The sequence below is a fragment of the Bombina bombina genome, chromosome 3, assembly GCF_027579735.1.
Source record: "Bombina bombina isolate aBomBom1 chromosome 3, aBomBom1.pri, whole genome shotgun sequence".
Taxonomy (NCBI): Eukaryota; Metazoa; Chordata; class Amphibia; order Anura; family Bombinatoridae; genus Bombina; species Bombina bombina.
The window spans coordinates 611,684,446-611,712,382 of record NC_069501.1 but is presented as its reverse complement, the minus strand read 5'-3'; the positions used below and the strand labels follow the sequence as shown (position 1 = coordinate 611,712,382).

General features: G+C 35.8%; 1 protein-coding gene across 1 annotated transcript in view; it reads right to left on the bottom strand.

Moving 5' to 3' along the window:
* The window catches only part of LOC128652451 (CUB and sushi domain-containing protein 2-like), a 1,617,569-nt gene that overhangs the window by 745,475 nt on the left and 844,157 nt on the right, over positions 1-27,937 (bottom strand). The window contains 1 exon segment of the mRNA XM_053705390.1: positions 13,441-13,553. Within this exon segment, the coding sequence (XP_053561365.1) occupies positions 13,441-13,553 (113 nt within the window).

Genomic DNA, 27,937 nt, shown 5'->3' with positions numbered 1-27,937 from the left:
TGATTTCTGCCAATTTCTGTCCGCTGTCTCAGAGCAGGTGGACAGGTTATAGAGCAGCGGTCTTTAGACTGCTGCTTCATAACTTCTGTTTCCGGTGAGCCTGAAGGCTCGCTGGAAACATGGAGCATCAAGCTCCGTATGGAGCTTGATAAATATGCCCCTTAATCTAAAGGAGACACAGCTGAAATACTAGAATGGACTGAGGGACTTTCCCTTGAAAGAAGGACAATTATGAGGCATGGTAGTTGGTTAAATAGTTCATACTAGACATGAGGGGGTAGTAATGTAAAGGTATCAAGATAAGGAGGTAAAAAAGTTGCCCTTTGGTGGCAACCATATTACTATATAATGATAAGTCAAATACCTACCCCTCAATCAACTTCCTATCTCAAGCTAGAACCTGCTGGTACTTTCACAATTACATCAACCTTTCTGCATAGCTGTACTTCTAATTGAGTAGATAGTTGGGAGTTAGGGCCTGTTGCAATATTCATGACGTGTAAGATTAGAAAGCCGGCCTGTTTAATTATTCACAAGCATCTATATTTTTGATTGGGAAACTAAATTAATTTGTTCATTCTCACATTGGAGAAGTCAATATCGGATACAATTATGGGTTGAATGAAAGCAGCGGTAAGATGGGCTCTGGGGACCTGTCTTCATTGCATCATGTAATTTGGGGCCTGTTTCTCTACACACTGAACATTGTGCTTTGCATATGAAATGAAATTGTACACAATGTTACAATGTTACTGTTATAATATGGCTACATAGCTATTCCAAAGAAAAGCAAGGATGTATTTTGGCTTTGGTTTCCACCTCTGCCATGTTAACCTGGATAGTTATGAGTGACACATGCTGCAGGGTGTGCAGGGAGGAACATGAATTATGCCTCTGGATAGAACATGAATAGTGCTGCTGGATAGTACTAGTCATGTTCCTCCCTGCACACCGTGTAACATGTGTAACTCATAACTGTCTGAATTAACATGGCCGAGGTGGCAACTCTAACTATGGCCTAGGCCAACTATGTCTATGCCTAAGGCAGCAGGCCTTAGGAGAGGAAACACAGTTTGAAAGACAGTTCTAAGGCAAGATTGCTTCATATCCACATACTTTCCAAATGTTTAATTTATTGATGAAGCGCCATATTCTCATGTACCATATACTTTTATTTCAAGGTACTTCTGGTCTTGAGCATCATCTTTAAAGGGACACAAACTCCTCTTGCTTTTGTGTAAACATTGCTCTTGTTCTACGCTCTTTATAGAGAGTTCAAAAAGCATTTTTTGTTCCATTGGTTTTATTTAAAATACAGTAAATCCAATATATAGTTTAGGCAATGCACCGTATTTTGAAGAAACCCAATGTAACATAATTTGCTTCTCTAGGGAGCATGGGACACTAGTAGCATGTGTGTGTTCCTTTAACAAGGGCAAGCATACTTTGATTCATGAATGGAGGTGGCCTGTAACCCAGTACATTGCTTAGTTTAGTATTGTAAATTATAAATTTACTATTAATGGTATTCAATATTAGACCCGACATCCAACTAATGTTATAGGATCAAACATAAATATTAGTAAATTATTCTAGAGGACATTTCATTTTCAAGTCTGTGGTTATAGAGATGATTTATTGCAAATATATGTGACAAGCCCTAGCATTGCTCATATATGGAGAAAGTCATTAATAAGATTAAGGTATACATAATGTCTGCATCTATGTTTTTTTGAAGAAGTTCAATAGAATATTGATAACTATAAATAAATGACTGATAAATATATATATATATATATATATATAGAAATGTAGTAATAGAGTAATTTATGCAGGAACAACTTTCCAATTTACTTTTATTATTAATTGTGTTTTGCTCTCTTGCTATCTAAAGACACATACACACTCATGTGACCCTTTAAGCCTTCTTAAGTTTTACGCTTCAAGAAAGGACACCAAGAGAACAATGCACATTTCATAATAGAAGTAAATTGGAAAGTTGTTTACAGAATTTTAAACTTTCTCTCAGAAAGAAGGAAAAGTTTGATACGACATTTTAGCTGAGAAACGCGTTGTATTGTTGATTTAATTGTTTTAATAATTAAACTTGTTTTAGTAGTAGTAGCCTTGTACTACTTTATTCCTTTTCCTTTCCTGGAGCTGGCTTTGGATTCCTGAACTCATCATTATTCCTCCTGGGAGACCAACGTATAGCAGTCAGGTGGTGACATTGGCATCCAACCTGCCATATCAGCACTTATATATAGTGCTCCACTTTTGTGAGTACCCTCCTACAAATATCCATCAGAAAATCTTTTTCTGCACCATGAGGCACTCTTCTTTGTTTTATTAATTAAAAATAAATCTGAGCAATAAACTTTTAATTGTGACTTTACTGTCCCTTTAATGCAAGTAAAATACAAGAGTTTAATATAAATTTGAGGGTTGCTATTTTAATGTTCCTTTTTTATTTCTTAATAAACACACCCATTGAGCTACTGGCTTAGATTTAATAAAAATGACTAAAACATTGCAACTTAAAAGGAACATGAAACCCTGAGCAGGCGGTCAGGAATTGACAGGAATCGAGTACGATCTGGTTGATTGACCCCCCTGGTGGCTGATTGGCCGCGAATCTGCAGGGGACGGCGTTGCACCAGCAGCTCTTGTGAGCATTTAACGAAGTCTTGCGGACCTGATCCGCACTGTTGGATGGATCAGGTCCGCAAGACCTTTGATAATCCGGCTTCATTCTCTTGGTATCTTTTGTTGAAAAACAGGGACGTAAGCTCAGGAGCGTTTGTGTGTCTGGAGCACTATATGGCAATACATACTACTAGAATGCCCCAGAATGCACTTGGCCATTTCAGTGAGACAACTATACCCGAATAAAACAGAAATGCTAATATTTTACAGTTACAAACATTTACTAAACCCACTTAAAGGGAAAGTAAAGTCAAAATTAAACTTTTATGATTCAGATAGAGCATGCAATTTTAAACAAATTTCCAATTTACGTCTATTATTTTATTGGCTTAATTATCTTGGTATTCTTTGTTGAAAAGCATACCTAGGTACGCTCAGGATCAGTAATGCACTACTGGGAGCTAGCTGCTAATTTATGACTGTGCATATATAACTCTTGTCATTGGCTCACCTGTGTTCAGCTAGCTCCCAGTAGTGCATTTATATTCCTTGATCAAACGGTACAGGGAATTAAGTAAATTTGATATTAGTAGTAAAGTGGAAATTTGATTACATTTTATGTTCTATATAAATATTGGGGAAAAATGTGTGTTTTTTTTGTCCCTTTAACAGTAATGTTTCATTTGTAATTATTGTTTTTCATTGCTTCTAGAAGTTTACGTTTGATGTGTGAGATGTTATGTATTGGGACAAATAACACAAATATGTTTGTTAATGGCCTAAACGCCCACTAGCAAAACCTTGGAAAAAATAGGTGAAGCGAGTCTCAATGAATTTTGAACATGATCCCATCTTAACAATAAAGCCGTTCAGATTCCTAACAAGTGTCTATGACTCTAGCGCATTATATAGTTATTATAAATGTATTTTTTTTAATCATGGTTATTTTTGACCAGGTAAGACAGGGATAACAGACTGATGAGTGATCTATTTTTGTACCACGTGTTCCTGTACTGACACTTCAGGCTGCATTTTTTATCAAGTGGGCTGACGAGGTTCTCTGTCATGAGGCTCATCTAGTGGCGAGTGGGCAGCGATACACTGTCCACATTTAAATTTGCACAAGCCAATGTTTGTGCAATGCCACCTCCTGATCGGGATGATTGAAATGAACCACACCCTAGGTTGTAGAGAGGTTAAGTATCAGCGGTCTTAACGTTGGGGCTCTGAAGCTGCAATTGCAGCTTGGTAAATGGAGCCCTTCATCTGCAGTTTCTTCCTGTAGACAGGCCACGAATACTCAGATAAAATAAGCCAGAGGGGCATATTTATCAAGCTCCGCTGCTCCATAACCTGTCCGCCTGCTCTGAGCAGGTGGACAGACATCGCCGGAATTCAACCCGATCGAGTACGATCGGGTTGATTGACACCCCCTGCTCTGCAGGGGGCAGCGTTGCACCAGCAGCTCTTGTGAGCTGCTGGTGCAAAGCTGAATACGGCAAGTGTATTGCTCGCCGTATTCAGCAAGGTCTGGCGGACCTGATCCACACTGTCGGATCAGGTCTGCCAGACCTTGGTAAATAGGGGCCAGTGTGTCAACATGGGAGCATCCATGATGAACACGGTGCTCTGCACCACCAGCTGAGGAAAAGTTGAAAAACAAAATACTCAGCAGAGTGGCAGTTGGAGGAGTCTTGCAAGGTAAAATGATGAGGTTAAAATAGAGATATACAATTTAGTTTAACAGATAAAACAGCTACAGCTTCTTTTAACTAAAACATGTTTACTGTCCCTTCAATCTACAATGCTCAACAATGATTCATGAGTACATGGTAGACATACTCATTAGTGATTATTTAACATGAAACAAGTGTTTTTTTTTTCCAGGCATTTTAATAAATTAGTTTCATGGAATAACATAAGATTTCCTCTAATATCCCATGTGAAATAAACTTACACTATTTGATAAAATTGGACCTTTATATTTTACTAGTTAAATTAAACTTTCAGCATTTTCATGTCATTTACTTTCTGCTTATAGATGTTTAAATTCCCAGTGGCCTCAGTATACCTAATAGCCAGATTATTACAGGTAGCCTGTAGCTTGCAAAGCACAGACATTAAACATTATCTGTCTCTTTATTTTTAATTGCCTAGGTGATTAGAATGGCATAGAAAACTGGGATTAATCAGATGTGATTTATAATATTATAAGAAGACTACTTAAAAAATTGAGGCTGTGCATTTAATCAGTGAAATTACAGCATTCTTCTATAGTACTAAAATAAAATGTCAATAATAATCTTTGTGATGGGCATGCGCTATCTGCAATCATCTCAAAAGGACATGACCTGTTGTAAAGGTGAAATGTAGACAGATTCATTCAAAAGCTAGCATGGTATTAAATGGTAACAACTTGCACTTATGTATCATAAATAAACTAAAAGTTTACATTAATATCAGTTTGTAAGACATATAGTAATAGTATTACATGTATTTGTTTTTGTTTTACTGCCAAATAGACAAACTTAGATCATTGTATATGCCCATCTGTGCATCTCTCCACATAATATCTGAACTATCATAGTTTTCCACTGGAGCAAAGGACTCTGGGTAAAGATATTCAAATGAGGTAATCAATGAATCATCTGTTTGCTTCACATATAAGTTTAATTTGCATATTTTTACCCAGAATCATCTGCTTCAGTGGAAAACACTTGGGGGCCGAATTATCATTGTGCGAGCGGACATGATCCGATATTGCAGATCATGTCCGCTGCACATCGATAAATGCCGACAGCATATGCTGTCGGCATTTATCATTGCACCAGCAGTTCTTGTGAACTGCTGGTGCAATGCCGCCTTCTGTAGATTTGCGGCCAATTTGCCGCTAGCAGGGGGTGTCAATCAGAGCAGGTGGATAGGTTATTTAGACCGCTGCTTCATAATTTGTGTTTCTGGTGAGCCTGAAGTTTATTTAGTTTGCATACTTTTACCAAGAATCATCTGCTCCAGTGGAAAACACTTGGGGGCCAAATTATCATTGTGCGAGCGGACATGATCCGATATTGCGGATCATACCCGCTGCACATCGATAAATGGGGGTGTCAATCAACCTGATCGTATTCGATCGGGTTAATTTCTGTCCGCCGCCTCAGAGCAAGCAGACAGGTTATGGAGCAGCGGTCTTTAGACCGCTGCTTTATACCTTGCGTTTCCGATAAAACACAGGGCTCGCCAGAAACACGGGGCTTGATAAATATGCCCCTTGTAGTTAATGTTTTTATTGGAAAGATGTACAGATGGGCGATAAAATGATCTATTATTTGTCACAATATTTACAGTGGAGGAAGTCTTAGTCCTCAACTTTTTCCTCATCCTAGAAAAAAAAAGAAAACCCTTTATCCAAACTGCTTGGGTCTAAAAAAAGATTTGGATTTTAGAACAGTTTGGATTTTGGAATATTTACATCTATAAAATTGCACAGTTTGGAGGGGGGATGGAAGCAACAGTAAACAACATCTTCTGTCATTTATGTAATATTTATATGTCATAATAAAGCTTATACATGCAACCTAAAGGTAGTTTTATATAATGTTTTTATATTTTTGTATACATAGTACCCTCAGAAAGATAGTACAGTACTGTAATCAGAAATGTTAGTTAACTTGTAAGGCCCTTGAGGGTTAATGATTAGTAGGGATGTGAATGGAATTGGTGTGTGTGTGTTTCTGTGAGGGGCTTGTGGCAACAATGTTGCAGATGAAGGGGAGTGACTTACATGCTCGATTAAAAGCGGTTGCAGGAAGCTTCTAGACCCCTTTTGCTTTCTGTTGAAGACAAGTTGCTGTTGTCCACCCTCCCATCCTCTTTTTTGTTGGCCTTAGTGCCCTGCCTCTTTAAAAACTTTTTGGTGGAGTGATGGTCAGACCAGAGGGAAGACGGAGTGACTCCTCCAAGGTGCGGCCTAGGGTGCATCTCCCTACATGTAGGCAGGCCAGTAGAGCTCCTTAATTGCCCTGATCACTGCTTCGGGTGAAGCTGCCCGGGATGGCTCTGTCACAATGCTTGATATTTGAGCCATGACCTCTTATGCTTGAGGTAAATTTAGGGACTCAACTGCTGTCAGGTTATAAGAAATATGTTTAGTCATTTGATAGTAGTAAACCCTTTTTCCGGTCCTAAGCAGTTTGGATAAAGGTTTGAATTTCAGAATAGTTTGGATTTTGGAATATTTGTATAGGGGATGAAACCAAGCTTTAACAACAATATCTTATGTAATTTTGGCAATATTAACATGAGGAAAAAGTGAAACAATTAGGTAAAGTCAGAGTCTCCTAGACAACTACAGAGAGATGTCCTGGATCTCTAAGCCCTCAGGTGCTTTTGCCTTCTCCTAGTGAACTGGAGTTTTTTCAAAACATTGAAATGGTAAATATTTACGGCACAACTGGTTGTGATAACAAACATGCTTGTAGGTATAATTGATTGTGTGGAGTCTGTGTCTGTCAATACTGTCTGCTGCAGCCTAGAATTGTAAGGCATGTACAACATCCAGATTGTGGAGCAAACGTTCCTTCAAGGAAGATGGATTAGGACAAAGGGAAGGAACAACAATTTCCTTGTACATTTACTTACATTGTCTGTGTACATTTACTTATACATGCAACCTGAAGATAGATTCATAAATGTTTTAATACTTTGTATACAGTTCGGATTTCACAATAAGTCTTGATATAGTATATATATATATATATATATATATATATATATAAACACATAATAATTGGTTTCTGGCCTTTAATAAATTATACCAATGATGATCATCCTTCTACATCTGATGTCTGTGTTTTTATTTTTAGTTTAGTTGAGAAAAGGGGTAAAAAAGTTTTGGCGGAGAGTTATGGAATATGAATCCTGGAATTCCCATTTAATCCCTTAAATAATTGTTGTTTTACATAAATATAGACTATTGTTTGCATTTTAGATCACAAAAACAAACCAAAGATGCAGGCAGTGAAGATTGTGATTTACAGGCAGGGAAAAATAGTAATTTATATATATATATATATATATATATATATATATATATATATATATATATATATATATATATATATATATATATATATATATATATATATATATTAATATATATAAATTAAAAAGTTCAGATTTCAGAAAAAATTTGGGTTTTGAAATTCTGGATTTGAGGATTTATACCTGTCTATTTTTTAACTTACCTCACTCCTCCAGTCAGATGCATAAACACATACACATAATAGGAAAGATACCTTGGATTATGTGGCTGACAAAAATAAGATACTGTTTACATGTGTTTGGGGGGATTGCAAAGGGCCAGTTTATGCGCCTTAAAAGGAACTGCACACTGGAAGGGGACTTTCTGAAAGAGAAAGAGAGTGGAGACCTAAATAGGCGCTTATGCCAGAGAGGATACCCAAAAAGTTTGGGACCTTTGTTAAATAGCCCCCCCAGTCTTCTTAGGGATGAGGGTAGAGCAGGTTCTTGGCTATGACATAAAGGAAATTTAAATGTGGCAAAAGAACCTGCGGCTCTTGTGACCATGTGTGGGTCACTGATAATTTTTTTCGCATGGAAGAGTATGAGACAAGAGGCTGCATCAACTGTACGAGTACATTTGTTGTCTATTTGATTGAATGCACTAGTTGTTTACGGCAGTACGTGGGAAGAACCACTTGAGAAGTGGGCACGCAGATAAAAAAAACATCTATCATATATTTCAAGTGAGAGACCATGTTCAGCTCTTTCCAAGCACTTTATAGAGGTGCACCATGGCAATGTTGGATCCTTTAGGTGGCAGGCAGCTGAACGAATAGTAAGACCACCCAGGGGCAGTAATCTTCAAATCTTAAGCCGCCAAGAGATATATTGGATTCACAAGTTGGATAGCCTGGTACCTAAAGGATTCAATTTTGAATTTGTTATCATTAATTTTTGGCAGATATGATGATAGAGGTTCAGTCTCTGACACTCCTGTTCACAGATTAGACTACTAAATTATCAAAACACTAGCATCTGGCTGTACTTAAAGGTTCACTCCTGTATCTTGTAAAGAAGAAATATCTTCCGTATATACTATAAGAATTTTGGTAAATTGGGAAGAATAAGTGAGAGTGTTCTATATGGTTAACATACACATTAATAGGATATAGGATGGCAACTAATAGGAGTAGCTGTCTTTTCCTGGTATGGCCAAGGTCAGGATAGGAGATAAGTCAGTGTACCACCCTGGGACTTTGTTTTGGTTTAGACGGTGAGCTCCTGAGTTCACCTATCCCTTATGATAATCAGGACATTTAATAGTTAAGTAATCTTCTCATTTATTTTACTTTAGCATAAGGACAGTATGATCTATGAAGTGATATAGCTCACTCTTTGGTGGTATTCAAGTATTACTCCCAGAATGACCATAAAATATGTGCTACTATTACTGTCAAATACATACATTAAATAGAAAAGTGGTTTGCAATATGCTACCAAAAAATGTATATATTTAGTTATATAAGTAAATTATTTGTTCCTGGTATTCCTGTCAAGATATTTCTATTAGGGGGTTCTAAGGTTCTACACATATCTGTGTAAATGGAGGTAGATATGTACTTTTGGGTCCTAAAACATTAAAAATAGCTCTGCTATCAGAGAGAAGTCACATATATCCTGAATAAGCATTGCATTAGGATGTATTATAAAATACTGACAGTTTGTAAGTCATTTATATATGGTATTCTCTTATCTACATGTATACACACTAGCTAGCAGGATTTTTGATGTACGCTCTTGTTATGTTCAGCTCTTTTAAGGGTTAATTATGGAACAATTAATCAATTAAGTAAAGCAACGAATGACAATGTTCTTAATCTTTTTTAAACTTACTAACCAATAAGCAATGTAGGTCTATGATTACGGTTTCAAGGACCAAAATCGGTCAGAACATTCCTTTTTTGGCTGCCTACTATGGCGAGTTCAGCTAAGACTATGTGATGCCATGTATTTTTTATGTTCAACTTGAATAAATTCTTTCGGCTAGATTACGAGTTTTACATTAGAGGCTATGCGGTGCTAACAACCAGTTTATGCTTACCGCTCACTTACAGACAGCGCTGGTATTACGGGTTTTTACAAACCCGTCGTTAAAAGAGAAAAAGTGGGCATTGAGCAAAATTTTGCTCATTACCGCACTCCAATACCAGCGCTGCTTAAGTCAGCGGTGAGCTGGTGTAACGTGCTTGTGCACGATTTCCCCATAGGAATCAACGGGGAGAGGCGGCTGAAAAAAAGTCTAACACCTACAAAAAAGCAGCGTTTAGCTCCTAACGCAGCCCCATTGATTCCTATGGGGAAATAAAATTTATCTACAAATACAAGAAGAGACAGATGCACCACATGGCCCAATATTGTTTGATCCAAAACAAATTAATGAATATATAAGGAATAGACTCACCTCACCTCAATCAGTGCTGTAGAGACAGTCTGGGATCTATTACAGTCACCCAGCAGACCAAACTCCCGCAAAGGTGTAAGACTTATCAAGTCTGGTGGGTGACTGAATTGACCCCATCCTGCTCCTATAGCATCAAGGGAGATGCTACAACTATTGTGAGTACCTCTCTTATCATTGGCTCTTATCACCACTGTTCCTGCTATACTAGGCCATGTGGGCACCTGTGTCTCTCTTATCATTTTGAATACAGATACTACATCTTTGCGGGAGTTTGGTCTGCTGGGTGACTGTAATAGATCCCAGACTGTCTCTACAGCACTGATTGAGGTGCTCTCTCAAATGTGAGTCTATTCCTTATATATTCATTAGTTCGTTTTGGATCAAACAATATTGGGCCATGTGGCACATCTGTCTCTTCTTGTATTTGTAGATTGCTGCTTTTGGATCCCGGCCTGGATCTCCACAGTTTGCTGCCTCATCCCTTTATTAGAGACTTTATTATATCATATATTTTTTCTTATAGTGTATTACAATGGTAAATGATCTTTATTGACATTTCTACTAGTAACTTCATTATTCTCTGCAAGGGCACATTTGTGAAAAGAAGAGGATGCTCCGCGTTGGATGTCTTGAAGATGGACCCGCTCCGTGCCGGATGGATGAAGATAGAAGATGCCGTCTGGCTGAAGACTTCTGCCCGTCTGGAGGACCACTTCTGCCCGTCTGGAGGACCACTTCTGCTGGATTCGTTGAGGACTTCAGCCTGGTTGGATGAAGACTTCTCCCGGTGAGGTGATCTTCAAGGGGATAGTGTTAGGTATTTTTAAGGGGGTATTGGGTGGGTTTAGAGTAGGGTTGGTTGTGTGGGTGGTGGGTTTTAATGTTGGGGGGATTTGTAATTTTTTTTACAGGTAAAAGAGCTGATGACTTTGGGGCAATGCCCCGCAAAAGGCCCTTTTAAGGGCTATTTGTAATTTAGTGTAGGGTAGGGCTTTTTTTATTTTGGGGGGCTTTTTTATTTTGTTAGGGGGATTAGATTAGGTGTAATTAGTTTAAAAATCTTGTAATTTGTTTATTATTTTCTGTAATTTAGAGGGTTTTTTTTTGTACTTTAGCTAATTTTATTTAATTGTATTTAATTGTATTTAGTTTAGGGAATTAATTTAATTATAGTGTAGTGTTAGGTGTTAGTGTAACTTGGGTTAGGTTTTATTTTACAGGTAAATTTGTATTTATTTTAGCTAGGTAGTTTATTAAATAGTTAATAACTATTTAATAACTATTGTACCTAGTTAAAATAAATACAAACTTGCCTGTAAAATAAAAATAAACCCTAAGCTAGGTACAATGTAACTATTAGTTATATTGTAGCTAGCTTAGGGTTTATTTTACAGGTAGGTATTTAGTTTTAAATAGGAATAATTTAGTTAATTATAGTAATTTTATTTAGATTTATGAAAATTATTTTTAAGTTAGGGGGGTTAGGGTTAGACTTAGATTTAGGGGTTAATAACTTTAATATAGTGGCAGCCACGTTGGGGGCGGCAGATTAGGGATCAATAAATGTAGGTAGGTGTCGGCGATGTTAGGGACGGCAGATTAGGGGTTAATAATATTTAACTAATGTTTGCGAGGCGGGAGTGCGGCGGTTTAGGGGTTAATATATTTATTATAGTGGCGGCAATGTCCGGTTCGGCAGATTAGGGGTTAAAATTTTTATTTTAGTGTTTGCGATGTGGGGGCCTCGGTTTAGGGGTTAATAGGTAGTTTATGGGTGTTAGTGTACTTTGTAGCACTTTAGTTAAGAGTTTTATGCGTTGTAGTGTAAAACTCTTAACTACTGACTTTAAAATGCAGTACCAGTCTTGACAGGAGAGGGTCTACCACTCACTTTTTGTCAGACTCGTAATACCGGCGCTATGCAAGTCCCATTGAAAAAAGAGGATACGCAATTTACGTAAGTGGATTTGCTGTATTTCCAAGTCTGGCCAAAAAAGTGAGCGGTACACCTGTACCTGCAAGACTTGTAATACCAGAGGGCTTTAAAAAGCAGCGTTGGGACCGGCCAACGCTGCTTTTCAAGCCTAACGCAAGACTCGTAATCTAGGTGTTTATGTTTTAACTTAACTGGAGCCTGCTTCATTTTGGAACAAAGTATACCTTTTTTTTCTCAACATTTTTAATGCTTTGTATACAGTTCGGATTTCAGAATAAGTCTGGATATAGTATATATATATATACTGTATATATATATAATAATAATTGGTTTCTGGCCTTTAATAAATTATACCAATGATGATCTTCCTTCTACATCTGATATCTGTGTTTTTATTTTTAGTTTAATTGAGAAAAGGGGTAAAAATGTTTTGGCGGAGAGTTATGGAATATGAATCCTGGACTTCCCATTTAATCCCTTAAATAATTGTTGTTTTACATAAATATAGACTATTGTTTGCATTTTAGATCACAAAAACAAACAAAAGATGCAGGCAGTGAAGATTGTAATTTACAGGCAGGGAAAAATAGTAATTTTTAATATATATATTTTTTTTAAATATAAATTAGAAAGCTCCGATTTCAGAATAAGTTTGGGTTTTAGAATTCGGGATTTGAGGATTTGTACCTGTATATGTTTTCACTTTCCTCACTCCTCCAGTCAGATGCATAAACACATAAACATATCAGGAAAGATACCTGGGATTATCTGTCTGACAAAAAATAGATACAGTTTAACCCTTTGATGACAGGGTTAATTTGTCTACATTGGAACAACGTTCCGATGTAAACAAATTGAAATCCCGCAATTGTGCCAAACAGTTAAGATGTTCTATTCTGTCCTAACGGCGCTAAAGCCTGGCACGGTTAGGACGAAATAGAACATCATAATGGAGTTAAAAGGTTAAAGGATTTGAAGCAGTCTGTGCAAGTTGAGCCTGAATTCCATGGGAAATATAACCTAGAATTCTATTGTTGTAAACAAACCGTTACTTATCATTTTGTACTCATTGCTATTAAACTTAGGTATAATCATTTGAAATATGTGTATCACTGTATCTTGTGCCTGTATAAATGAATTTAATTATTTTTATACTATATTGGCTGTTCCATAAGCACTTTAGTGGATGGGTAGTGTTGATGCCCACACCACAACAGGTATATATATATATATATATATATATATATATATATTTTTTTATATACTGTGTATATATACTGTGTATGTATATATATATATATATATATATATATATATATATATATATATATATATATAAAACCATAGAAATATAAGCATTTTTTTATGTATTTACCTTGATATTGTGCGCTAAACCCTTTCTGTCTATGGTTGCCATCAGAGGTGAAGTGAAGTCTGAGCCAGTTCTTGCTGCTGATGACTGGTGGCGGTAAATTTCCTCCAGTAAACCTGAGAAAGCAAAGCAGAAGCAGTGTTATGTATAAAATGACATAAAAACAAACAAACAACAACCTCACAGATAACACTTTTACTAAATGTAATAATGAAAAACTGTTTTTTAATTTACAAAAATAAACACAAATGAGCAATATTCAATACATTGGATACTCTGCAGCTGGTATAAGAAGCCATTGAAAACACATTGGTCCAGATTACAAGTGGCACACCAATGACAGTGCAGGTGCGATAACCAATATTGCTTGACTGTGCTACTACATGTCCATAGTAAAGCGTGTTAACCAGAAAGCTTATACTTTCAATGGATATTGAGACTGTGCTAATTTGCGCTGATTTGAAAATTATAGTTTATAGTTTTCACTTGAGTGAAAAGCCAAAACTGCACTAGAATATGTAGCATGACTGTAAAGGTTAAAAAATGTAGACATAAAAACACATTAAAATAAAATATTACACACACACACACATATATATATATATATATATATATATATATATATATATATATATACACACACAGTTTATTTAAAAAAATATCATGGGGGCGGAGCCTGGTTCTACCAAGATGGCAGCATAACTTCATAGCTCCGTAAACTAATCTGTAACAGGGGACAAAACTGAACTTATAGCAGTAAAGTTTGTTGATTTGGGACTGTTTACCTAGCACCTAAATACCCATAGAGTCATTTTCAGCTGATAGGAGCACTTTATGGGGTGTGGGCGGACAGCTAACAGGCTTATTGAGAGATCAGATGGAGGGCGCCATTAGGAAAACAGCGGTACTCAAACATTAAGCATCGAGCTTCCAGAAGAATGATACAGCTCAGAAGCTAACACCCTATGGTCTAGTCAAGTTTACTGAATGAATTCAGCCTCCCATATATAGTCGGATCAAAAAATATCTGAGAAGGAAGAGGCATAAAGTGGGGATCTACCCACGTGGCTTTACAGAGCAACCTAACGAGCAACAGCCTAGTAGAAAGTAAGGATACTGTAGTGGAAACTTTACGGAGTAATCAGCACTAGTAACGCATAAGTCCACAAACTATGGAGCTGGAGATCTCTCTCTCTTGAGAGCACTATGTGATCGGGTTGACGCATACCAAGCAGATCTAGTGGATGCGCTGCATACTGAAGCGACATCCTCCTCTGTTACGGCCCCCATCGCAATCCTCCATGTTGGCGGCTCTGACGCCCTACCTGATGTTCTGGACCTGGATGAGTGCGGCTGTAAGCCGTATATCGCGAGCTGTGAAACTCCTGCTAAGCCCTCTCTCGCTGTCTCTTCTGTGTGGGCTGCGGAGACTTACCTGCGAGCATCCCTCTGTGTTCTTTCGGATAGGAAGGTGGTCAAGCTTTTTGAGGCTGCTGCAGCATTGCCGGACCCTGTGGTGAGGTGGCATATCGTGACAGGATCAGTGGCAGGAGCCTTTCAAGATAAGTACACGGCACTATGCCTCTGGCTTACTCCATTGCAGGCTCAAAACAGAAGTACCCACCCGATTTCATTCTTGGGCAGTAAGAGCCCTCTACTAGCCTCTCTCTATGTCAGCCTTTCAACCTGGGCAATTGGTCTGTCATATCGCTTTCTGTGCAGCTTTTTGCCTCAAGGACTGTACAAGGAAATTTGGAAATGCAGAGGCCAGATAAGACCTATTAACTGTGATCTTCATTTGCTTAAAGAAGGCATAGGCTGACATTTTAGATGTGCTCTTATGCTAGATATAGTGGACTGCAGAAAGCTTATACCTACTATACCTAATGATGTTAGATTTCCTGTTTGATTTTATGTGTTCATTATCTAGTTAAATGTTTACCTGCTATTGCATTAATGATGTTTATTTTCTTATTTGTTATTGTCTTGAGGCCTATGTCTATATAGTATTGCTAGTTCATCTCCTGAGGACAGTCTTACACAGATTCATACGACCACATTATAGAGGTTATTGAAACTTATTGCTAATGGCCAACAGCCTCAAATGTACCCTCATTATTATTACTCTGTGCTCTCATCTGTTTTTTTATGTTATACGTGGCTAGAAGGGGTATATATCTTCCTAGCTCTGTCAGTCATATGATGTAAACTTGAACAGGCACCTCATTCATACTGCACTACCCTATAGGTTATCTAATTTTAAAATTCCTCGCTTATACCTATTATGAGGGCTTATACAGGTTTAGATATGTTTGGACTGGTTTTTAGCCTGCTTTAGCAATTTAGAGACAGAGAATAGATAGGAGGAAAGTAAGATATGCTAGATACCAAATAGTGCCATCTACTCAGTCTCTATGCGACAGTATCAACAACCTTTACCTTAGACATAGTGGCGTATACATAACTGTTACTTCTACTATTACACTGAACCCCCTTTTTGGCGGTCTTTATATACCTCTAATGTCTTATATATGTTTTTAGGTTTTGTTGTTATAAAAACTATTAGCTTAGTTATACACCTATATATCTGCTGGGGATAGTAGACTAAATTACACTTTACGTCTTGTACCTAATTATGAGTATAATTGCTCCCCCCAATTAAACCAGCTCTAGTCGTTATTTCTCTTAATAACTAATTTAGCACTAACACAGTAGGGTGGGTTTATAGTACAGACACTTCTCCTCCATAAACACTAGGGTTCCTGTAGTCAAGGATGCTGTTGATGAGGGAGATGTGTTTTTCTCCCCTCACCCCTCCGCTCTGCCAGCGGCCGGGACAGAGATGAAGGTTCAGTTTGGGGATATATTAACTGCTCCAATTTAATATATTATTACAGCCACCTTAGAGAGGCCACTATATTTCTCATAATACTGCAAAAGAACAAGTTAAGTCTCACTTAAGTAATTTGACCGGTGCTCTGCTACTGGTTCAGGTTCATCTCCCTGAGGTTCTTAACAGCACACTATAGAAGCCCATCAGCTCTTTCAGGTGGGTTAAGAGGAGTGGTTGGTATACTTATCATCCAGACAATGCAAGCTTTTATTATACTTTTGTTCCTAGGAAATGATATTACCTATGTCAAATGTAATAGTAGTACAAGTCATCTGTTTCTGTTGGGCCCCTCTCCTCCCTTTCCCGCCGGTACTTGTTGCCTGCGGGTCATACCCCTACTCCTTTTTCCCTCATCGCCTAGAGTTGGCATCTCCCTAGGAGAGGGGCTCATCCAGAGGTTTTCTATACTCCATACATACTAATGTCTTCCCCTCCACATACGGTTGTTGAGAGGTACTTTTACTCATTCTATAGACAGCGAACTTACTTGTATTACGTGTTAGTTTAAGACTCAGCTGCCCTTTACTTAACTACGACCCCTTTCAGTATAATAGCGCTCAACTAAGATATATTGTATGATATGTGGATCAATTTGTATTGGTCCCTAAAATACAGTTATATATACAGCATTTTACAGGAATATTAGGTGCTATAGATATATTCTATTTTATTCAACATTGTCCACTGAATGCCCTATGTCCCTACCTATTCACTGCATATCTAATAGGGGGTCCCTCGAAAGCCCGCCCCTTTGTTTGTCTGTTTATGGAATATGACTCCTGCCTACTTCTCTCACTTCACTAGTCTGGTGCGATATAAGACTCCATCCCCCTCATCTCCCCCCCTCACCCTTTTTATCAAGGAGTAGTCTACAGTTATAATTTAGAAAGGTTAAATAAGATCAAACTCCTCAGTTACCGTCCACCCTTATTTTAGGTGGACAAACAAGCGGCGTTTACCCGCTATTGATACTGTAATGATATAAGTTGCTCTTATCCTTCTGTTTACAAAGAAACTGAGGACGATCTATCAAGGTGTCCAGCTGCTAGTGGGCAGCACCCCTTTCTCATAGTCCACTGGCAGTCAAAGATTATCTTTTCTCAACTTGCCCTCTAATTATATGCATTAAGTAGGAGCAACTTGTTATGACTCCCTATAATTTGTAAATTTTCAGATAATAAATACATCTATTTTATAATTAACATATCACTCTATAAGAAGTATAAGTTTTTCGGGCTGTTCAAATTCTATTACTTTGTTATGCGTTTATATAGGAAACAAAAGAAAAAAAAGAGGTAATGCTTGATTATATGTATTTGATTTTGTATTCGCATACAATGTTCCTTATTTTCATTATGATCTTTTGGAGAGACACATATATGATGTCTGAATTAAGATTTCTTTACTCTTATATGAAAAGGTTTCATTGTCCAATGGATAAATAATGTCTTGAATGCAAAATTTACCAAAATTATACAAAATGTATATTATGTTTATGTTTTTTTCTTTCTTGTATTGCCTCAATAAAAAACTTTGATTTAAAAAAAAAAATATCATAAAATATTAAAAGTTTTTAAAAGGGAAATGGTTTGACTGGGAAGGGCACCAAAGTATGTGTGTGTGTGTATATATATCTATACTATAATTGCGTTTGTAATGTCCGTCGCCGTCGGCAGTTGCGCACGCATCCTCAATGGAATGTTGGCAGCACGAGGCCAAAAGAATTCACCTGGATGCAGCCAGGCTGCATCCAGGTGGATTCCGAAAATGGCCTTTTCGGAATTCACCGGGATGTAGCAAAGACAAACGGAACATTACAAAAGCAAAAACTAACTGCCCGCATCAAGTATTAATCAGCCAATAGGAATTCAAGGGATGCCATCTTTAATCGCGTACCTTGAATTCACTATTCAGTGTATGGCTTGGATCAGAAGAAGAGGATCCTCCATGCTCCATGGCTCTGCATTCGCCGGTCTTCAGTTCCGCTGTCCTGGATGAAGAAAGAAGAGGTCCCCGCTTGGAAGATGTTGGCCGCTTGGAAGAAAACTTCACTGCATGGAAGAAGACCTTCTTCGCCGGACTTCAGGACCCGTGACTATCTATTTGGTGCTTTAGTGTTAGGGGGTTTTTTTTAGTTTTTTTTTAGATTAGGGATGGGCAGCAAAAACATACAAATGCCCTTTTCATGGCAATGGATAGTTTAGGTTTTTTAGTGTTAGGTCTATGTATTTTGGGGGGTTTGGTGGGTGGTGGGTTTTACTGTTAGGGGGGACTTAGAATTTTTGGTAACTGAAAAAGAGCTGTTTAACTTAGAGCAATGCCCTACAAAAAGCCCTTTTAAGGGGTGTTTTTATTTTGGGGGGGGTTATTTTCATAGAGATTAGGCTTTATTTTTATTTTTTGGGGGGTTTTAGACTAGGGATGGGCAGCAAAAGAGCTGAATGCCCTTTTAAGGGCAATGCCCATACAAATGCCCTTTTCGGTGCAATGGATAGTTTAGGGTTTTTAGTATTAGGTTTATTTATTTTGGGGGGTTTGGTGGGTTTGTGGGTTTTATTGTTAAGGGGGACTTAAGGGCTATTGGTAGTTTGGATGCACACATACATATAATTATACACATAAATATGTATATAGTATAGACATGTATATATACACAAACACATATTTAGAAATATATATATATATATATATATATATACACACAAACTTTTGAGCCCTTCTCAGTCGAATACCTTGAAACATGCAATATAATTTTGTATTAATTTTTAATGTGCTTTGAATAGAAATACTTAAAATTCCTAGGTTCTTCACATAGAAAATGGTATTCTTTTTATTTTATCTGTATATACGATATCTATCTATATATCTATCTATCATATTATATACACTGTATATATATATATATATATATATATATATATATATATATATATATATATATATATATATATATATATACATACATACATTAAATTAAAATAACATTTTCTTCTATTTGAAGAATATAGGAATTTAAATTATTCCTAAATCGAGTTTAGCACAGTTGGTCTGATCCAGTGTCTGGTTAGCGCACAAGCAATAACTGTTTTCTTTTATTTTTACATCTCTCCTTAGAAGTCTATGGGGAGATGTTTGTATGGTAGTATGGGTATGGAAGTACCACTAAAAACCTTTAACAAAAGGTAGTGCCATAAAACAAAGTACTTACAAACGTTCCATTCATTAAAAGTAGTCTTAGCCACATTTTTAAGTATTTTAAGGTAGACTTACATCACTAGGGGCAGTTTTACACACTTGGATAGAGCTATATTCATTGAAGGTTACGGAATGGCATTCAAACTTATTATAACACTCACTTGTGTACACTGTTTAACACTGTTGTAGTATTCAATTCCCTTAAAGAACTAGAAAGCTGCATTATACTCTGGCCTAGTCTCACCAAAAGAGAAGCTTTATGGGTGATATCTAAGCAAATGGCACATAACGCTGTTAGGGTAAACATATTTTACATAAGAACTCACATTTTGTGAAAGGTCTCATTGAGACTTTAACTAAATGGCAACTGAAGGTTTCAGAGACCCTTTATGTTATGTAGGCAACTGCTTATATCTTATTGAAATGTCTTGGGAATGGTTTGGCATTGCTAAAATTCCAAGTTGTGGATTCTCTCTTGTCAAGCTAGTTTAACAGCATACAGTGAATACTGTCCACTGAAATCTATTCTTATTCATTGAAATTCAGTCTTGCTCACTATCTGAAAAGCCTATCTCTTGTTAGAAGCAGGACTCACATCACTGTTCATCCACATTAACAAACAGTCATAAAGGTTAAACAAGTTTCTCACTGAAGACAGAAATATTTCATTAAAATGTCAGCTTGTATTCAGAAACATATAATCCTTCTCATTTGGACTCAATATAAAGAGCTCTGATCTATCTAGATAATGTATGTTTAATGTCTAATTGTGTGTGCAGGGCTGGCTGCATAATCAGGTAGAGTCAATTCCTGTCAAGGTAAGAAATATATGGAGATTTGATAACAACCTTATTTAAATATACTTTTTTATCAGCCTTTGTCAGAAATATACATATAAAAAAAAATCAAAAGAAAAAAATGTTTCCCACATCTGAAAAATAGTTAACATGTTAAAATGTCACAAATTTTCCTATGAACAGACCTCCTAAGTCTTTATGATAAAATGACTTAGGAAAGTATTTATGAAGTGCATACAAGTCATTAAATTACGGTTCTCTTTAACGTAGAATTACTCTGTAAATAGCAGGGACATATAGCCAAGCCGACAATTTACAATTATGGTGGGAGAATGTAACTCTTCAGGTGAACACTATTGAAGTGCTATTTTCCAATACATTTGACGAAATACATTTTTTTATGGATAGCACTCAAAGTATACACCCACCCTGATAACAATTGTAACACAGCACTTTAAGCTTGTACAGCACGAAAGGCTTAGGATTATGGGAAACTAAAGAGACCACATCTGGATATTCTTCTAACACTTGCCAAGAACATTCACTGTAAAGGAGGGGCTTTATAGATTCTAAGAAGCATTAGAAGAATGGCGGAAGAGGGAGAAGGCACAACTGCAGTTAAAAGACATTTCGCACAAAATGTTATTCCCCAAAAATGTGTAAAGGGACATTATAGTCAACTTTATTCTTTGTTTCATCTAATACAGGGCATCTCAAGTGTTGTCATACATATGGAGGCGCGTCTCTCACCACCAGTAAAGCAAAGGCACTTGTCCTTATCAGCCAGTGAGGATTAGTAGGAAGCACTAAACCAATACTGCAGTATTAGATTAACTTAAAACAGCTTTAACTTAGTGTAAATGCTGCTCTTTTTAATATGGATGATAGAACATTCTTGGGGATAATGTCCATTTAAAGTCGTATAATTTACCCTTATAGAGATCAGCTTAAACCATGAAGATATCTGCTGATATTCAATTTGTCCAATGTGCATTGTTAAAAAAAAACTGTGGGCTACAAGATAGTGCTTTGAAGCTTTTGTAGTGCTGGTTCACTCATGCGACTCTGCTTTCCACAAGTTGCAAAGCTGCTGTCATATGTCATGTGGCTGTCGCCACCTCTGAGATAAATCACCCAAAATTAATTTGTTAAGGGTGATTGACAGGCCCTGCTCTCACGCGAGAAAATACAGATAGCAGACATACAGTGTCCACGGCCTGCTTGCTGCGAAGATAAGTGGACAGGTTCACAACTATCAGTCTATTAGTTAATGGGGGCCCTTTATGAGTATGTTGTAAACAAGGACTTTAACTTCTTTGGGGTTTTAAGTGCTGGAAGCGATCGTGACCATGCATGCCACATTTACATTAATGACTCTGAAAATGCATGGAAAGGAGGGAGAGGTAGGGGGGAACAAATGTTGGGCAAGGGATATGGGAGGGAGCGGGGGGTAGAATTTTGAGGGGGGCAGCTACACATTTATTTTTTATTCTATATAAAAAAAATAAATTTTTTTTTTATTTTTTTTTGCAAACTGGGTACTGGCAGACAGCTGCCAGTACCCAAGATGGTAGTAAATAGGTAGAGGGGGGAGGGTTAGAGAGCTGTATTGGGGGGATCAAGGAGTTTTGGGGCTAAGGGGGGATCCAACACTGCAGAATAAATATAAAAAAAAAATGCTTTTTATTTAAGTACTGGCAGACTTTCTGCCAGTACTAAAGATGGCGGTGACAAATGTGAGGTGGGGGAGGGAAGAGAGCTGTTTGAGTTAGATCATGGAGGGATCAGGGGGTGGGATGTGTCAGATAGGAGGCTGATCTCTACACTAAAGCTAAAATTAACTACCTAATTAACCCCTTAACTGCTGAGCATAATACAAGTGAGGTGTGCAGCTGTAATTACCAAAAATCAACCCCAAAGCCATATATGTCTGCTATCTCTGAACAAAGGGGATCCCAGAAAAGCATTTAAAATTATTTGTGTCATAATTGCACAAGCTGTTTGTAATTAATTTCAGTGAGAAACCTAAAGTTAGTAAAAACGTTAAAGTTTTTTTTTTATTTGATCACATTTGGCGGTGAAATGGTTGCATGAAATATAACAAAATGGGCATAGATCAATACTTTGGGTTGTCTACTACACTAAAGCTAAAATTAAAAGTAATGCCAAAGCCATAAATGTCTGCTATTTCTAAACAAAGAGGATCCCAGAGAAGCATTTACAACCATTTGTGCCATAATTGCACAAGCTGTTTGTAAATAATTTCAGTAAGAAACCTAAAGTTTGTGAAAAAGTTAGTAAAAAAGTTAATTTGTTTTTTTTATTTGATCGGATTTGGCGGTGAAATGGTGGCATGAAATATACCAAAATAAGCCTAGATCAATACTTTGGGTTGTCTACTAAAAAAATATATATATATATACATGTGAAGGGTAATTCAGGAATTCCTGACAGATATCAGTGTTACAATGTAACTATGGCTAATTTTGAAAAAAAAAAAATGGTTAATTGGAAATAGCAAAGTGCTACTTGTACTTATTGCCTTATAACTTGCAAAAAAAGCAAAGAACATGTAAACATTGGGTATTTCTAAAGTCAGGACAAAATTTAGAAACTATTTAGCATGGGTGTTTTCTGGTGGTTGTAGATGTGTAACAGATTTTAGGGGTCAAAGTTAGAAAAAGTGTTTTTTTTTTCATATTTTATAAAAAAAAATGATAGTAAAATATACAATATGAAAATAGAAATTCCATTTATTGGTGAGGAAAACCGTATATATGATATGAGTGGGTATAGCAAATGAGTAAGAGGAAAATTACAGCTAAACACAAACATTGCACAAATGTAAAATTAGCCCTGTCCTCAAGGGTAAGAAAATTGAAAAATGGTCTGATTATTAAGGGGTTAATAGAGAAGAACTGATATTTATTTTTCTAAATAGAAAACAAATGTTGTTAGGGAATATAGTGCTAGATTAAAAGTGGCACGCTTGGGATGCAATAAACAATGTCAATTACAAATTGAAAGTAAAAAAAATTTGCACTCAACAGATTAGTGCGCATGAAGACCTAGCGTAATATATAAGGGTTAATCAAATATTCACCAAACACAACAAAATAAACTATTACACTCATATACACTTGTATTTGTGTGTAAATATATTTTTATAAACATTAATTAAAATCTTTTCTCAGGGTTAAAAGGGATATGGTATATGGCAAGGTACTTGAAAAGGGCTATAATGTATAAATATCTAACTATGTGTATTTGTGTATATATATATATGTGAATATACATACATATATTACAGACAAAACAAATATACAGACTTTTTAGCCCTTTCTACTCAAATGCCTTGAAGCAAAAAAATAATTTTTAATCAATTTGCATACATTTTAATGTGTTTTATTGTGTTTTGAATACAAATACTTTACATTCCAAAGTTCTTCACATAAAACAAAATGGTTTTTTTTTTTTTAATTTTAAATATATTTCTATATCTGTCTATCTATATGTTTATATATATATATATGTTTATATATATATATATATATATATATATATATATATATATATATATATATATTCATATAGATATATGGGTATAGATTAGGGATGGACAAATGTTTTGCAAAATTCAAAAAATTAAATACATTTTAACACATTTGTTCATTTATGTTTAAATCATTTTTATTGAAAAATTTTTGATTGTGCAACAGTACAAGAAAATAAGAATTCAAGTGTTAGATAGCTTTAGGAACAATGCATATCGAACTTCTGAACAACATATACATCTAAAATTGATAAACTGCATTGAATCTACCAAGATCTTGAAGTTCCCTTTTCTTCTTCTCACGTTTCATCATAAAGTCTAGTTCCAGTCAAACCGAAGTGGGTATACATTCTCCTCTGTTGCAACTCAGAGAAAACATTGGTGTAGCTTGTACAAACTTTTTAACAAAAAAAAACATAATCTTACTTAGAAAACATAGTAAGTAGTTGGATGCCAAAGAATAGTTAATTTATGTTGTAGTCATATAATACCCAATCGACCCTAGGTTGCTCTCTCTTTCCTCTTATTCCCTTACTGAACCCTAACTATTATTCTTAATTGGGATAGTTAAAGCCTTTTCTAAGATTCCAATAAAACCAAACTTCGTCATTTGTATCTTTAGTACCCAGCGACCAGGTTGCATATTCGTACATATTATAGGTGTGTTGAATCTTATTTTTAATTTCCAACCAAGTTGGCGTACTCACCTTCCAGTTTCTTGCTATACATGTTCTCACCACTGTACAAAGTATCCTAATGAAGGTGTTTATTGGTTTGTTAAACTTTTGAACTTTTTGATGGAGTAACGCCTGTGCAATTCCAAGACCTGCTCGTCTAATAGATAACTAAGCATTGATGAAAGTAAGTTCCATATGTCAAGAACTCTGGTGCAATCCCAGAACATATGTCTGTATGTTCCCACTTCCCCACACATTTGTTTATTTAATTGGAATTTTGAATGTTAGTACAAAATTCTAACATTTGTTTAACTTAGTATTTCTAATTCTCTCTTTAAATTTAATATTCTAATTATGCAGTATTCGAATTAGAAAAAAATGTCATTGATATATTTGTATCTATTATGTATCAATTTACTAAATTCCCTCCCACTTGAACTACTGAACTTCAGATTAGTATTAATTCAATCGAATGTTACATTCTATATTTCAAATATGGACATTTGATCAAATTATGAACATTCTAAAATGAAAGTAACATTCAAAAATCTGAAATAACATGCGTTTAAAGAATTTAAGGGGTTTTTGTCCTTATCGACAAATTGTTCAACCAAACGAATTATACTTTCTACACATTTGCCCATCCCTAGTATAGATATATATTTTACAAAAAAATAATCATATATATATATATATATATATATATATATATATATATATTTAAAAATAAAAAAACATTTTCTTCTATGTGAAGAACATTAGAATGTAAAGTATTCATAACCTTCGGCTTTAGAGCAGTTGGTCTAATGCAATGTCGGGTAAGCTTGTGAGTGAGTTTTTTTTGAAGCCCCATTAAAGTATATGAGAGCAGAAGGTAACCTGGTCACGATAGCAGAAATCCTGAAATTTGTACTCATCAGATTAGTGTGCGTGAAGACCTAGCGTAAAGTGTAAGGGTTAAATAAATGTTCACCAAACACATCGAAATAAGCTATTACACTCATATACACTTCGTGATATTTTTTTTAATATATTTTTATAAGCATTAATAAAAATGTTTTATTAGGGTATATGGTATATGGCAAGGTACTGGGAAAGGGTTATAATATATAAATATGTGTATTTGTGTGATATATATATATATATATATATATACACAGTATATATAATATATATATATATATATATATATATATATATATATATATATATATATATATATATATATATATATATATATATATATATATATACAGTATATATAATATTATATATATATATTTTAAAACGGCAAACCAGAAAGAAAAATTATTAGGACATATGTAAATGTCCCAAAAAAGCAAGGGAAAATAAAGCACACAAAATATTATTTTGAAAAAATCCAATTTCTTTATTTAAATCTCCCACTTCACATTCAGTGATTAATCTGTTCCACCGGGCTGCGGTAGTTAGAGCAACATCTTACAATTAAAAATAAAACTACAAGGTCTACGTAAAGCTAACAAGATATCTAATTCCCTATGCATACGTATGCAAACTAAAGATATCTCAAACTATAGGTTAACATATGTGAAGAAATATACACAATGTCTAAATACAGGACACTTATATATTATCCTAGGATGTCAGGCTAACAGCATAACATACTGCAAATAAACAAAATAACAGCTTAACAGTCCATGTTCCCACTGTAGATATAAATAATGGCTATTGAAAACCATATAGTGGTAATTCACGGAAGGTATCGGTAGGTGAAAGACCGCAACAGAACCTGCTGCACACTAGGTCAAAAACCGATACACAGCTTTTATGAATATAAGACAGTACTTATCTTTTCCTCCTTCAAAGTATGGTTGCGATGGGACTTTTTTCTTTACTGATCCGTGATTCCTCGGCGTGTGACGTAACCCCCAGTGGGGGTGGCCAGCTCGTCACTGCAACTCCAATTGGTTCCTAGTACCTGAATCTGTATCTATTGGGCCAGGAGAGTCCAAAGGAGAATAAGCCAATCGCACCTCTGTATATCCTTGTCAGGACGTCCAAGATAGATACCAAGCTGTATTGCTGACATGAGAAAGAACTTTGCACACTTTAGTATATAAGCACCGCTTCTGTTAGCTGTCCTCAAGCTCCAAAGTCGATTCCTAATGTCGATTCACAGGCACAATATCCATGCGCTATTGTTTCAGCGCAGATTCTCAGTTCACAGACGTGTCCTGTTAATTAGGATATTTTCAGAAACAGCAGTAGAAGTTTGAATAAGTGCTGGAATAAGACTTCAGCTTTTACGTGTCACCACAAAGACCTCAGACAGTTGTTAACTTTTTCCAAGGTGCTATACACATAATGCCCATAGTGCCATGTGTCCCAGGGGTTCATCAGATGCCCTTTCACGGATCAGTAAAGAAAAAAGTCCCATCGCAACCATACTTTGAAGGAGGAAAAGATAAGTACTGTCTTATATTCATAAAAGCTGTGTATCGGTTTTTGACCTAGTGTGCAGCAGGTTCTGTTGCGGTCTTTCACCTACCGATACCTTCCGTGAATTACCACTATATGGTTTTCAATAGCCATTATTTATATCTACAGTGGGAACATGGACTGTTAAGCTGTTATTTTGTTTATTTGCAGTATGTTATGCTGTTAGCCTGACATCCTAGGATAATATATAAGTGTCCTGTATTTAGACATTGTGTATATTTCTTCACATATGTTATCCTATAGTTTGAGATATCTTTAGTTTGCATACGTATGCATAGGGAATTAGATATCTTGTTAGCTTTACGTAGACCTTGTAGTTTTATTTTTAATTGTAAGATGTTGCTCTAACTACCGCAGCCCGGTGGAACAGATTAATCACTGAATGTGAAGTGGGAGATTTAAATAAAGAAATTGGATTTTTTCAAAATAATATTTCGTGTGCTTTATTTTCCCTTGCTTTTTTGGGACATTTACATATGTCCTAATAATTTGTCTTTCTGGTTTGCCGTTTTAAATTATCATTCAAGGGTAGCACCGAATACTAAAATATACAGCAATATTTTCTACTCTCTCTGTCTTTAAACTTTTTATATATATATATATATATATATATATATATATATATATATATATAATGTGTGTATACAGTAGATATGTAAAAATACACGTGTATTTATATGTAAACATGTATATACATGCATATATTACATATATACACATATACAAACTTTTGAGCCCTTTCCACTCAAATGCCTTGAAACAAAACTAATGTTTAATCAATTTGAATACATTTTAATGTGTTTTGTTGTGTTTTGAATACAAATACTTTAAATTTCAAAGCTCTTCACATAAAATGATTTTTTTTTTAAATATATATTTCTATATCTATCAATTTATAAATATA